Here is a 13,759-nt window from a genome sequence, read left to right as displayed (position 1 = left end):
GGTCCTTACAGTTTGCCAAGATAGGGCTAACGGGGAGGGGTGGCATTTTGCTTTTCTTGCTTCCACTGCCCTGTCATGAAATGATTTTCTTGGGCTACTTTGTCCACTGACAACATTTCTGCCAAGGCTCTTCCCCATCCCAGCTTCCCGGGTGGTGGGTACAAACCCTAACCAAGTTGATCAAGTTTTTATTGAGTGCCTACTGGGTGCTCACCACCGGGCACTGTGCAGGACACACACACACACACACACACAGAGTATTAAGACATGCTTTTAAGTGAATGTCCACATGGGAGAACATGAATCACACCCACGAAAAATTGGAGCAAATACTTTCAGTACCAACTATTTTTATAACTAAGTAATGGGGTACAACAATAATCCAGAACAGAAGTCCCGGCTAACAGTTTACCGAGGGCCATGGGGTAGAAAGCGGTCTGCCCTGGCAGGGCACCCAGGCGTTTTTCTTTGTGTTGGTGTTGATAAAGACAAAAAGCAGATTGACTTTTTGTGGGTTTAAGTATTGTTTTTAAATTCTCAGCAAACAATGCGTTTCCTTATCGCCCGCTCCTGGGGACAGCTGCTCCCATCCCTTCACTCTTGGTGCTCCATTGTTGTCATGCGACTCTAGAGGGAAGAGAAAGACAATGACACACAGTATAAAGTCATCAGTAAGACGAAGGAAAGTAAGCGTCAGGTAGGGGAGTAGAAAGTGACGGGTGGGAGGGGGCTACCATGTTAGACTGGTGGTCAGGAAAGCCCGCTAACATTTAATGTACTTGTTGATACTTCATTTAATTCTGCCATTTTATTATTTGTCTTTAAAAAAAAAAATCCCTTCTATTTCTTATTCCTCTGTAACTGCATGTGTGCGGTCAGCCCCACACATTGATGGATGGCTCAGGATTGAGCCACACACTTGGCTGGAGTTTATACACAGAGTTTGGAGTTTCCCCTTCTCTGCCTCCCATTCCCAAGGCTTCCCTTTCACTTTCAGTAGCTATGTTTGCCCGAGACTCTGTCCTCTGGTTCTTTAGGTCTGAAAGATTGTGGGTTTCTGTTGGAGTTTTAACTATTCTGCGGTTCTGATTTCAGTTGGCCCCAAGGCTAAAAGCTGTAAATAGATAACTCACCCCATGCCACTACCTTCTTCCAAGTGTCAGTGCACCTTCAGAATCTTCTTACTTTTGTCTACTTTCCAGTATCTTGAAGTATATATATATATATATATATATATATATATATATATATATATATATAATTTTTTAAAAAATTTTCCAGAGTTGATGGTTTTATCCGTGGGAAGGTCAGGTCTGGTAGGAGCGCCCCAGTCTTACAGACATAGAGGAGCTCTATGTGATTCTTTGCATTCCTCATGTACCTGGTTGTCTGTTCTGTCTTTAATGGCAAACGCTCTCTGAAAATGTCTGGTCCTTCACTATTGGTTCCTGTTTAAGAAATTCTGTGGCAAGTCGTTATTCTCAAAGAATGAGTTTCATTGCAGAGTGACCCAGCAGGGGCTGGCCATTTCATTTCCTTAGGTGACTCCCAAATATCATTTTTCTCCCAAGGACATCCAATTTTTTGTTTTTAGGGAATAATCCTTCACTTTCTTACTATGGGAAGTCAGCTTGGATGCCTGCAAAGCTGAGTTGAAGAAGGGTCTCAGGGTTCAGCTTTTAGACTTTTAATGAATCCTTCTATTTTTAGCCCAGTAGCTCCATAGTCTCCCTGGATCCAACTCTCCAGAGAGTAAAGCTTTCCAATTTCTGTTGAGATGAAGGAGGACGTGGCCTGGCTGTACCGACTGGGGAGGCTGATGTAAGGGTTCACCTGTTCCCTAATCACACTTTCAATCCATCTTTCGCTTTTGGTTCCACCTTACCCCTGAATTCAGAGGCTGCTGGTAATGCCAATATCTTGGGCTTTTCTGGAGTTGTATACAAGTTGGATAATGTCTTGTTGGCTCCTACGTCCCCTCCACCACTCGCAGGCAGTCTTGTTTTTGCTATTCCCTTCTGCTGAATCAGTTAGCATCCACCCTACTTCTGTCTGCCACAGTGTTATCGAAATACAGTCTGTTGCGGTCTCTGCACAACATGCTCTCTGTCCTTCTGTGTTTATGCCTCTTTAGGTCTTGTCTTTCATTTGGGTGGAATTTTTGGAGGAAGGTAAATGTGTGTTCTCTCTTCCCTTATTAATAAAAAGTGAATAAACTATAAAGGATCAACCTGTGGCGGAAACATACCTTTTCTAGTAAATAATAAAAACAGACTCCTCTCTTCACTGGATGAGGTTGAAATCTTAATCAACCAAGAAAAACATGATCGCTCACTCTCCAGCAAGAGAAACAAGTGGAGGATGGTGGTGCTTATATTGAGCTTAAAATCACAGATTTCCTGAGCTGTAAGAAACTTCAAACAGAAAATGTTGGGGTTTTTTTTTTTTTTAACAGAAATTTACACCCTTTTTAAAAGTGGTGGCACTCATTTTTTAAAATGAAATTTTACTTGCATCTCAATATATAAAACAGAAAAAAGTTACAAAATTATCCCCCCAGGCATTTAAAATTTTTTCTTTTGTGAAACACCTGAGCTCTTTCCAGGATCTTCGGGAGCACAGATGGAAAACCAGTGCTTTAGTGGTGGCATTTTACAGTGCTATCACCCGACCATCTCTCCGGTGTTAGTGCTTTGAGAAAGTGAAGAAGCAACAATAATGTTAGTTAAACTTTACTGAGCATCACGGCGTTTGGAGATGTATGTTATGCGCTTTATACCCAGTATCTCATTTAATTTTCACTGTGATGCTTAGGAAGGCATAATGATTATTCCCATTTTGTGGGTGAGGAACGGAGGCCTGGAGAGATTAAGTACTTGTTCATGGATAAACAGTTAGGAAGTGGAAGAACTGGGACTCCAACCCAGGCCTATTTGACTCAGAGCCCACTCAACGCGTCCCTGGGCGGGGTCTGGTGGGCTTTGGCCCCCCTGGGAACACCCAGAACCCTCTCCGGGGGTGCTGTACACAGAGGGCTGCTTCCTGTCTGTGACAACAACGGAACGATAGAATGGGTTACAACAAAAAAGCAACGCTTGTCTCTAATCCTCAGGCAAGGCCAGCTTCCAGATACCCCACCCTATTCTGCGTCAGACTCCTGCTCTCCTCCACAGGTCAAAGGTGAGTGCGATGCGCCTCCCTCCTGCACTGCTTGCTCTGCTCCTGTTCTTTGGGACTGTGCGTGGTGGGAGAGAGGCCTTTCTCACCTGAGTGTTCCCCCAGGTGCGTGCTGCCCGGCTCTGACGCCCGCAGCCGGGAGAACCACGGCTGCTTTCCTGCACGCCGCAGCTGCACCTGCGATGCTGCCTGCACACCTGCCCCCCAGCTCGTCCGGAACCAGTGCCTCTGGCCATACCCACGGCGGCTTTCACAACTGCTACCCAGACACCAGTCATCTCGTGACCCCCCTGGACCAACCTGTGTCCTCCCACCTGGAGATTGGTTGTTCTTATCATCAGCACCCTCTGTGCCACAGTCCTGGGTAAAGGGCAAGATGTTTAGTTATGAAAGACCTCAGAGCAGCCCCCCTCCCCAGCGGTGCAGGTGAAGAGTGAACAGTGGAGTCCTCTCCAGGAGATGGCAGTGTTGAGACATGTATCAGACACCCAGGGCCCTTGGCTTCAGACCATCTCTTGATTAACAACCCACGAAACCCAAGGTCCTCATTCACTGGCAAGCTAAAATGTCAGAAATGTACAGGGAGATTCTGAGTGATGGAGAAGGCACTGTTTGCATGCCCAGCCTCAGCGAGACTACTCAAGCAATGTGTGAATGAGTTCTCTGAAAACTGTCAATCGTCTTTTTTTTCAATTGTCTTCATTGATAATCTTTCCTTCTCTTTCTTCCCTTTTTCCCTCCCTCTCTTCTTCCTCTCTTTCATTCCTCCTTCTGGATCTAGAGGATGGCAAAAAAGGGCAAAGGCCATCAAAAACTGTGATAAGATTCCACGTGAAGAACATTTTCAGGTGTCAAGTGTACACCTGTATTTTAAGTATCTTAACTGTCTTCTCTGTCTCAATGAGTCTTCTGCTTTTGGAAATGTTGTCAGTTTATTTTTCAAGCAGGTGAATCCCAGGTCCATCGGAGACTGAAAAGCTAAGTTTCAGACCAGGAGGGCTCATGGAATGGGAGCTTGCCGTATCTACTCCATTGCATTGACCTGGTTTTTACTGCAGACTTGCAGGGCTCAAGGAACCTTAACTAATTAGAATTAGTTTCAAGAAGGCCAGGAGCTGAGACCTGGGAAGTTAAATTTGATTTAATAGGACAAGGAGAACAAAGAAAAATCCTAACTTTATTTTGGGTTCTTGATTTTAGAGCCTCATTGCCATCCACCAAGAAGAGAAAGTGCACACAGACGCTGGAGGATGCCGGGGACGGTCAAGTGTGGGCGCATCACTCCAGACCAAGTGAGCCAACCCGGGGCCCGTTGCTGCCATTCGGTCAAGGTTATTTACCAGCCTGGGAGGTGCCCTACAAAATTATGTTCTCTCTAGAGGAAAGGCAGTGACAGGCTCTGGGAGTTATTTCTTCCCTCTTGACATAATGTTTCATGCAGTCTTCGGTGGGGTTGTAGAGATGCTCCTGGGAAGAGCTACCATTTTCTCTCTGGCAGAGATGAAATGCTGGTCCTTCCAGTTTTAGGGGCCCTGTGTCTGAGAGCACCTGGGCTCCAGGCCTGGGAAGCCATGCAGTGTGGGAGCCCCTGCAAGAGTCTGCTGGCGCGCTCACTGCTTCATTCAGCGCAATCCTTCTTGGTAACATGCAGATTCTGACTCAGGTAGGGTCTGAGATTCCGCATTCCCAGCAAGCTCCCAGGCCATGCCGAGGCTGCTGGCTCATGGAAGGTGCTCAGAGAAGCAGGACTTTAGAGGATTTCTCTGGTGGAGCAGGAAGGTAGACAGCTGAGCTCCTCCAGCACTTGCTTTAAAGGAGCAGGTCCCCCATAGATCTTTGACATTTTGTAAAATCATTTTGAGAAGTCTTTCGGCAGAATCATACAATGCCCAAACAGTCGGCCCACCTCGTTCTTTGTCTTATGTATCATGTTACACACCATGTTTTGAGCTTGGAGACCTGATAAGGCTGAGAACAAATGGGAGTTTTTGAGCCTGAAGCCTTGAACCTCCAAACTTTCAGGGCAAACGCCATGGCACTTACTAGGGAAAAGGATAACAGTATTCCACGCCTGTTCCATCAGCCACTGTAAATGCTCAGTGTGGGCAGTGTGAACGGTGCCCCGCATTCAGGGTACCAAGTCACATGTCCTTCATTCCCATGCATCAGCTTCGCAAGAAGTCCGCAACTTCCCTCTTGGGGTCCCCTTCCCGCTCTTGTCCCCACGCTCCAGGGGTTTATATGCTCAGAGAGCGGGAGTCCATGGCTTTTCCCCTCCTAGGGTTGCCGCCTGTGGCTTTCACAACCACAAAATAAGACCTGGTCCTCTGTGCCCCGTGGAGCCTGCTGGTCCCTTCAGAGACATCTGGCCTCAGCTCCGGCATGGGCTGCGGGGGCCCTTTGGTGGACGATGACTTCACTTGGCCACGTACCACACATTGTCACCCTCTGGGAGTGCCGTGGGGCTGAACTGCATGGGCATCCAGCCATCGTATAAACCAAACCTCTACTGCCTTCTTGGCTTCTGCATGGATTCCCCCATGGCCAGCAGCTGCTTGATTTTTCTTATTCAACCCTAGAAACACAAAATGCTAATTAAAGCCTTGTTTCTGGATAATATAGAGCTCTCCATCCACCTTCCAATGCATGGTTACCCTAATTTCTTCAGGGATCCTTGCATCCTGCCTGTAGCTTCATTATGCTTCTCAAACACAAAAGGCTGAGTAAATTTCTAGCCAGATGAGAGGACCATCTGTTCACTCTCCCACAGATGCACCAGCTCACTGAGAGTACCAGGCGAGTCATCCAAAGCTTCCAAGGGTTTTCTCATCAAACCCGATTGCTGCGTGAATCCTCCTGGCCATTTCAGAGTTAAGCTCCACCCTGTGATGATTTTCTGCAGCCTGTCCCTAGAGAGGGCATTGATTTTTCACTGAGAACAGCCATGAAAGAGTAACTGAAATGTCCCAACAGATAGGAAACCTTGCATCCTTTGTTCATTTATTTAAAAACATTTTTTTAAATGGAGGTACTGGGGACTGAACCCAGGACCTCGCGCATGCTAAGCCCGCCCCCTACCACAGAGCTATACCCTCCCCCTATCCCTTGTATAAATCTTATTTAAAGGTCACTGAAAAACTGTCTAAAGATAATTGGCTCCAGACAGCAGTTCCAGAGTGAACATGAGTGGGTTCCCAGGGGAATTAAAAAAAAAAAATCTGTTAATCCAAATGCCATGTTTTCAGCAAAAGTTTTCCAGTGGAGGACTCATTTGATGTTGCAGAAGCCCAGGGTTTTACAGAGGTCCCGGGGAAATGGCACAGGGGTGGAGGAAGGAGGAAACTAGTCTTATGGGCAGGATTTTAAATGGGGGAAGATGTTCTAAATCAAGCAGTGAGATTTTCTGGTGATGCTCTTCCAAGCAATTCATTTTGGTCAAGGGTTCCAAGATGCCTCTCCATAGGGCTCACGGTGTAAAATGACTGGCTTAATTGGGGGCAGATGTGAAATCTTGCCCAGAGAGAAGGCTGTTGCTGGGCAGGCTCCTGCCAGCTGGTTCCTGGCCCCACATGATCTGGACCTCAAATATGAGAGGGTTCCTGGTCCCACCTGATCCAAACTCCAAATATAAGAGGTGACATATGGTTTGAGCTTCAAATGCACAAGGGTTTTCCAGAATTGTGGCCTTTAGCCCACAGTGAGAGGTCGATGAGCTGAATTCACACTGTAGAGTCAGGAGAAACATCTGTCTCACTTCTCCAGCAATCAGGGGCTTGTCAAGCCTGACTTTTTTTGATTATCAAATGAAAATCATAATTTTTACTTCACCCATTTCCAAGACATTTTTTAAAGCAATGTTAAGAAAATAGCGAAAGACATTCAAGTGCAAGCTGTGAGTTTTCTCCAAAAAGCTGGGACTTGGGCAGTTGGCTGCCTTCACACTTCTGCTTCTCTCTTCTGTTACATTTTCTCAAGAAATCCTCAGTATAACATAACAGAAGAGAAGGTTTGAATCCTGTCTCTTCCACATAACAGCTGTGACCCTGGATAAGTTATTTCAGGTCGTTGAACCCCAGTTTCCCCATTTGTTAAATGAGATTAGGAATCTTTATGTCATAACCACTTTGTATATCTGATTGGCTGCATCTGCTAAAACGTATTCAAGGACCCAGTGATTTTCCTCCTAGGAGTGTATATGTGCCCACCAAAAGACATCCCACAAATATTCACAGCAACGTTAGTTATAATAACCACAAACTGAAAATAACCCAAATGGCCATCAAGGATAAATTGTAGAATATTCATGCCATGGAGTACTATACAGCAACGAAAAAGAACAAACTACTACCCTCTGCAACAATAATAAGTGAATCTCATAAACATAATGTTGGACAAAATAAGCCAACACATGAGAGTACACATCATATCATATCATTTCTATAAACTCCCGTATGGTGTTAGATTGCAGACAGTGATTACTCTTGGGCAGGAGAAAGTAGTAACTGGAAAAGGGCATGAGTGTGTCTTCTAGAGTGCCAAAGGTGTCCTATTTCTTGATCTAGTGGTAGTTACCCAGTATAATGCATTTTATAAAAAATCATATACTAATAGTCTGTGTACCCGCCTTCGTATATATTATACTTTAGTACAGAAAGTTCATTAAAAAAAAGCGATATTTACCTTGAGGATGAGTTAATGAGTTGATGAGAAATTATGTCAAGAGTCTGGGACAGTGCCTGTGGTGCAGAAAGCCACAAGGGTCGTAGATATTATTAGCAGTATTCATATTTACAATAATAAGTCCCAGTATTGGGCTCAGGCTTGTGCCTGGAAGTTTAGTGCGGGCTTGTGGTCCCAGACTCCCATTCCTGGGACTCGTCAGCTGAGAGCCAGCTCCCAGGGAAGCACCGACTATGTTAGTCCTGTTGGAGTGGCTGCCCTGAGCCCCTTGCTGCTGTGATGGGAAAGGGCAGGAAATACCGTTATCCTCGAGGACAGTGCCCCCTGCCCACTGCCCACCCTCCCTCCCAGCACCTGGAGGAGTGGAGCTGGCCTCAGGCTGGCTCCCCGGTACCTTGACCTTACAACCATCCTTGAGTGGGAAGGGGCCCGAGTTACCTGGTGTTCACTCAGGCCCATGACGTTAATTATTTCACATCAGATAGAGTTACAATGGAGGCCAAGAACAGAAGTATTTGCCAAGGCTTCTTGGGAACAACTGAGTCACCTGATAGAAACAAGTACATTTGGTAATGACGGTGCCACTAGTACTAACCAAAGGCACCAGTGTTTAAACTTACTGGTGGCAGACACTGTGCGAAGCCCTTACAGATATGGCTCTTTGCATTCCTCCAACAATCCCGGGAGGCATCACATTGTTACTTGCATTTTGTAGATGAAGAAACTGAAGCCTAGAGACATCCATCCATTTTCCTAAGATCGCAGAGCCAATAAACATTGAGTTGCGATTCAAACCCGGTTCCATCTGGTTCTAAAACGCCAAGCTCTTGAACTTCCTTTATCCTCCCTCCTCCAATGGAAGGAAGGATGGAAGGGCTAGTTTCTTCCTTTCTCTGAAGTTGATTTGAACAAGGCAGACCATGGGGAGGCTGGTTTGAGAAGGTTTTAGGCCAGGTAACTTTTGGAGGCATGAAGGCCATAGAGCTCCTGGCGTTGTGACCACCTGCATTCTTAGCTGGGAAAAAGATGTTCAGGCTTTTGGGAAACTTTTCCTAAGTGATTGTTTACAAAAACCAAAAAAAGAAACAGATGTTTTGCTTAGGTGGCATGTAATAGCAATATCCCAAGGGAAAAACACAATTTCTGTGACGTTTGGGATCCAAAGCAACCTGAAGCAGCTCTGCTATTTATTTATTTTAAGAAGTCCTCTATAAAAGTAAAAAGAAAGGAAGCTGGATGAGTGCAAGAAAACCCAGCCACGTGCCCCTGCGGCTCCAAGCTGTGGGCTAAGTGCCCGCTCTATTAGAAGATGCAATGTGTTCTGTATTGTTGCCCACAGCCGGCACCTGAGCTTGTGAACACTCACCGTTTCCCTTTTACTCCTGGTGTCAGGCATGAGTGATGCAAGGGGCGTTAACAGAAAAGGGAAGCAGCAAACAGCCGAGTAGAATTTACATAAAAATTACCTGTGGTTGAATCATCCAGTTGGGAGTCATATTCAAATTAAGACAGACAACGTGCTCAGGGGCCATGCTAATCTCTGTATTGTTCCAACTTTAGTATATGTGCTGCCGAATGAAAAAGAATGTGAAAAGGAATATATTTATACACATTATAGATATATATACAGCTGAATGGCTGTGCAGTACACCAGAAACCAACACAACATTGTAGAACAACCACAATTTAAAAAATGACAAACAACTTGCAAGGATTATGCAAAAAGAGTAGCTTGTACATGTAAAATTGCTGTTATCTGACCATTTTTGATACACTCACGTAGCAATTTCACGTAGTTAATACTACATTCTAACGAGATATTTTCTGTTATTTTGTCTTCGTTTTAGCTTTTGAAAGTTCTTTCACTGTGATATTCTCTCTGCTTGTGTAACATTGCAAGATGGGCGGGACACCTGTTATAATTTCTGTTTTGCCGTTGAGGGAAGTAAGACGCTAAGTGAATAAATAACTCGTCTAAGTTCAAAAAGCAAGTTGGACCACAGAATCTTGGTGCCACAAGGGACCTGTAACAGATTAGAATGTATTGGTTACGATCAACAAAAACAAAGAAGCCAAAGACAAAACCCAAAAAACCCTCAAGCTGCCTTAATCACAAAACAACCAACCACAACAACAAAACTAGGGCGTCTATGGGGTCCAGTAACCTAACATTTAAGACTGGATCCCAGAACTCAAAACATGCCATCAGGACCGGGTGCCCTTCATTCTCAGCTGTGCCTTCTGCTGTGCTGGCTTCGTCCCCAGGCAGGCTTTCCCCTCATGTCCCAAAGTGGCGCCAGCAGCTTTTAGGGATGTGTCTTACAGGTTCACACCTCATGGAAAAGAGTCAACATCTTTGAACCCATCTGCCCTAAAGTGCTGAGATCCACTCTGCTTGGGTTGAATTAGGCCATGTGTCTACCTGGTGCAATTACTGATGCAAATTCTATAGTTTGATGGATCAAGCCTGGGTCCGCTCCCCTCCCTGGGACTGGAATTGGCCTTCACTCAAACCACACAGACTGGAAGTGGGTCCCGAGGGCAAAATTTCTAACAAGCGCTCACCATGGCACCTTGGAAATCACTGACCCCACGCTCCTCACTTTACAGATGAGGAAGCAAGGCTAGCCACGTGCCCCCTGCCTCCCACACGTGTCACTCCTCACGCGGTCACATGGCCTGTGCATTAGCTCCACGCGGCTGTCTGTGCGTCTAGGACAAACAGCCTTGGAGGAAGGATCTGACATACCTGTTTCTTCACAGTGACAAGCAGGAGTCACAGCAACGAAGTGCAAGACCGTGACAGTGAGAGACAGAACGTGATGCTTGCGGACCAGTGCTCGCCTGCTCTGAAGTGGCAGCCATACCGAAGTGTTCCTTGGCATAGTTTAGTAAATGGTCAATACGAAAAACTGTAAGTGGCCTTAGACCCCCCCTGGCGTGGTTGGCTGGAGAGAGGGGAGAAAGGCGGTGCTGACTCTCCAGACTAAATCCAAGAATCTGGGCTTTGATGCCAGCCCTGAGCCAATGGGATGGGTCAGTGGGAAGGTGTGTCTTCTTCCTTGCCTTTTGCATTTTAACTAATGAATAGTTGGGACGTTGGTTTCTGGCCTTCAGGAATCTAGACTTGTAATTCTAACTCACAATTTACCCACTAAATGATGGAGGGGGAGGGAGCCTTTCTGAGTTCACATGCCTGGTTTAAACTAAACGCTGGAAAATGGCGATGTCCCAAATCACTAACATCGAATCCTGCAGTTAAAAATTCCATAGCACACTTTTTTGGGGGGGGGCACATTAAATTGTTAGCTCCCCCAAAATCTATGCTGAGAATCAGTATTATCAGTTTATTGTCAGTGGAGCCTGTGGTAGACATAGTGGCTTTCATAGTAATTGATGGTGGCTTTATATTGAGACTGAAATCAAACTGTGTAAAATAGCCATAAACTGGAAAATTTGCATACTATTCTTGTGACATTATAGTTTCAAGAAATAAATGTGGGCTTACACATCATTGCTCTTAAACATCCTGTAAGCCTTCTTTTTATCCTTCAGTATATAATTTACCTACCCAACTCTTCCAGAATTTTCATGGACTATAAATGCCTTCTTAAAACACTAAAATGTACTAATGTTTAAAGAATAGGATTTTCCATTAATAAATAGAATATGAAATGGGAAATGCCAGGCTACAAACTTGAGGGGTTTCATGGCATTTTCCAAACCTAAATATAGCTTCTTTAAGAGCAAAACTAATCACCAGGACTTTTATGTTGGATGAACTAGAAAGAAGAAATGTTTTCCTTAGAACAAATCTAAGGAGTTTCAACAGCCTTTGGGAGTTGGTGTATTTGACAAGAGGCAGAAAGACGCAAACTGCTAATTGTATCATTGAAATGTCACAGCTTCTATCTTTGCCACTGTGGGCAGTAGAAAAAGAAGGGAAGGGTCCCTAGGTCTCGGTTTTGAGTCTTAGCCGTCTTGATTTTTTGGGGAGTGTTCTGTATTCAACCCTAAGAATGAGCACCAAGGTATGAACCTGTTACACATATGCACAGTATTTTAATTGAAGCCTTGAATGCTTCCTAGTCTTTATGCATCTGAGTTTATGAAGTTTTCAAGGTAACTGTTACCTCTCTTCTTATTTGAGTAGTTTTATTTTATTTTTTTTACATTTTTTATTGATTCATAATCATTTTACAGTGTTGTGTCAAATTCCAGTGTTCAGCACAATTTTTCAGTCATTCATGGACATATACACACTCATTGTCACATTTTTTTCTCTGTGGTTTACCATAACATTTTGTGTATATTTCCCTGTGCTAGAGTAGTTTTATTTTTTACTTTTTTAAGTTTATTTGAACAGCCAATCTATGCTCCACTGATCTGGAAAAAAAGAACAGAAATGGTATCAACTCAAAGGTGCAGAGGTAGATTTATTTTGAATGCTTAGCCATAATTCACTTTTCTTAATTAAAACCAGGAAGACAATACTCAACTGGATTAGAATTCAGGCCTTCTTGATTTCACTGCTCATATTATTGAGACAGAAAATCACTTGTCTCTTCTTAGATTATGATGTCTGACTTGTGACAGTAATATTACTTTCTTAAATAACCTAAAAGCAATAAAGTTAGGGGATTAAAAATTTATTAAATCTTTTTTAGGGGGGGGATGGTATTTAGAATCTGTGTTAAAAGGAGCTGTAAAAAAAGCCAGTTTAGTTGACTTTATAATTAACTTTTGATATCAAAAACAGAATTGCTACTCGTAGGTAAATAGAATAATTTCTACAACCAGAGACTTGTGTTTAAGATTCAGAAAAATCTTCAGCTGTGTAATTGTTGTGGGTTGATTCAGCTTCTGCTTACAGCTGTCCTTCAATTTCAGGCCAATGGTCAGATCTGAGCTGCAAACCTTGCCTTCTTTCTTCAGTTTTTTGACAGTGAAACATGGAAGATCGCGAAAAGATATTTCCCTTTGTTCTCAAACCAAGACAGTTCTTATTACTTTCTATAGTGAAATCTATACAGTTCAGTCCATCCTGGCCCTTACACAAGCAAATTAGCAGATTCGTTCTAGAAATCTGAGTCAATATAGAGTTCCCAGATGGCATAAGACATGCGGTCTTTATCAAATCCTTCACTCACTGGATTTTTCTGTTGCCACTGGCGGGCACTGTGATTTTGGAGGTTTTGAGCAGCTACTTGAGGGTAATCTATGCCCTAGTGACTTGGTCCAGAAGGGAGGTGCGTAACTTGCAGAGAACATAAACGCTGTTTCCCCAAGAGCCTCATTGATATTTTCTGTCTCTGAAATTAGAGGATAATTTAGAAACTCTCCGTTGTTTGTTACATGGCAGCCATCCGAGTCGAGATCCCAGAAAGCACAGATCCACACGGTAGCAGGGAGCTGGCAAAGCGGCCAGGACCCGCCTCCTCTGTGTGTTGTCCTAGGAAGAAACTTCTTTTCCTGAGGAAAAACCCACATTCAGGAATCTTGATGCACTAAAAATCATGCTCCATATCTACAAAATATTTAGAAAAACTCACCAAAGGCGCTTTCGACTTTATATTCTCTTCTCTACTTGATAATGTTACACGTCTAGGTATGTTTTATTTTTATTAACATTTAAAAGCATTTCATGGAACATGCAATACACAAAGTATTGCTATTGAAAATGGTTTGATAAAACAAATGAAGCAGGAGTCTGGCTAGCCGCCCCACCATCATCCCATTTTTTTTCTGTGAAAGTAGCCAGCATCGTGGGTATTCAGTGCTATTTCAGATCAGGAGGACAAAAAGGAAATGACCACACTCCAGTGAAAACACGTGTTCAATCAGTAGTCTGACTGTTTCTGGTTAATCTGGCTTGAAAGTATTCCTGGTAATTCTGACCAGT

General features: G+C 44.1%; 1 protein-coding gene across 1 annotated transcript in view; it reads left to right on the top strand.

Moving 5' to 3' along the window:
* MYRFL (myelin regulatory factor like) overlaps window positions 1–13,759 on the top strand; it is a 106,268-nt gene that overhangs the window by 39,087 nt on the left and 53,422 nt on the right. Inside the window, exons 3-6 of the mRNA XM_072973403.1 lie at window positions 3,113–3,180; window positions 3,283–3,541; window positions 4,378–4,469; window positions 10,621–10,771. Of these exons, the coding sequence (XP_072829504.1) occupies window positions 3,113–3,180; window positions 3,283–3,541; window positions 4,378–4,469; window positions 10,621–10,771 (570 nt within the window). The remainder of the gene's footprint in view (window positions 1–3,112; window positions 3,181–3,282; window positions 3,542–4,377; window positions 4,470–10,620; window positions 10,772–13,759) is intronic.

Source organism: Vicugna pacos, chromosome 12 (genome assembly GCF_048564905.1).
Source record: "Vicugna pacos chromosome 12, VicPac4, whole genome shotgun sequence".
NCBI lineage: Eukaryota > Metazoa > Chordata > Mammalia > Artiodactyla > Camelidae > Vicugna > Vicugna pacos.
Note: the sequence above shows the minus strand (reverse complement) of the source record. Positions and strands in the feature narration are given on the sequence as shown.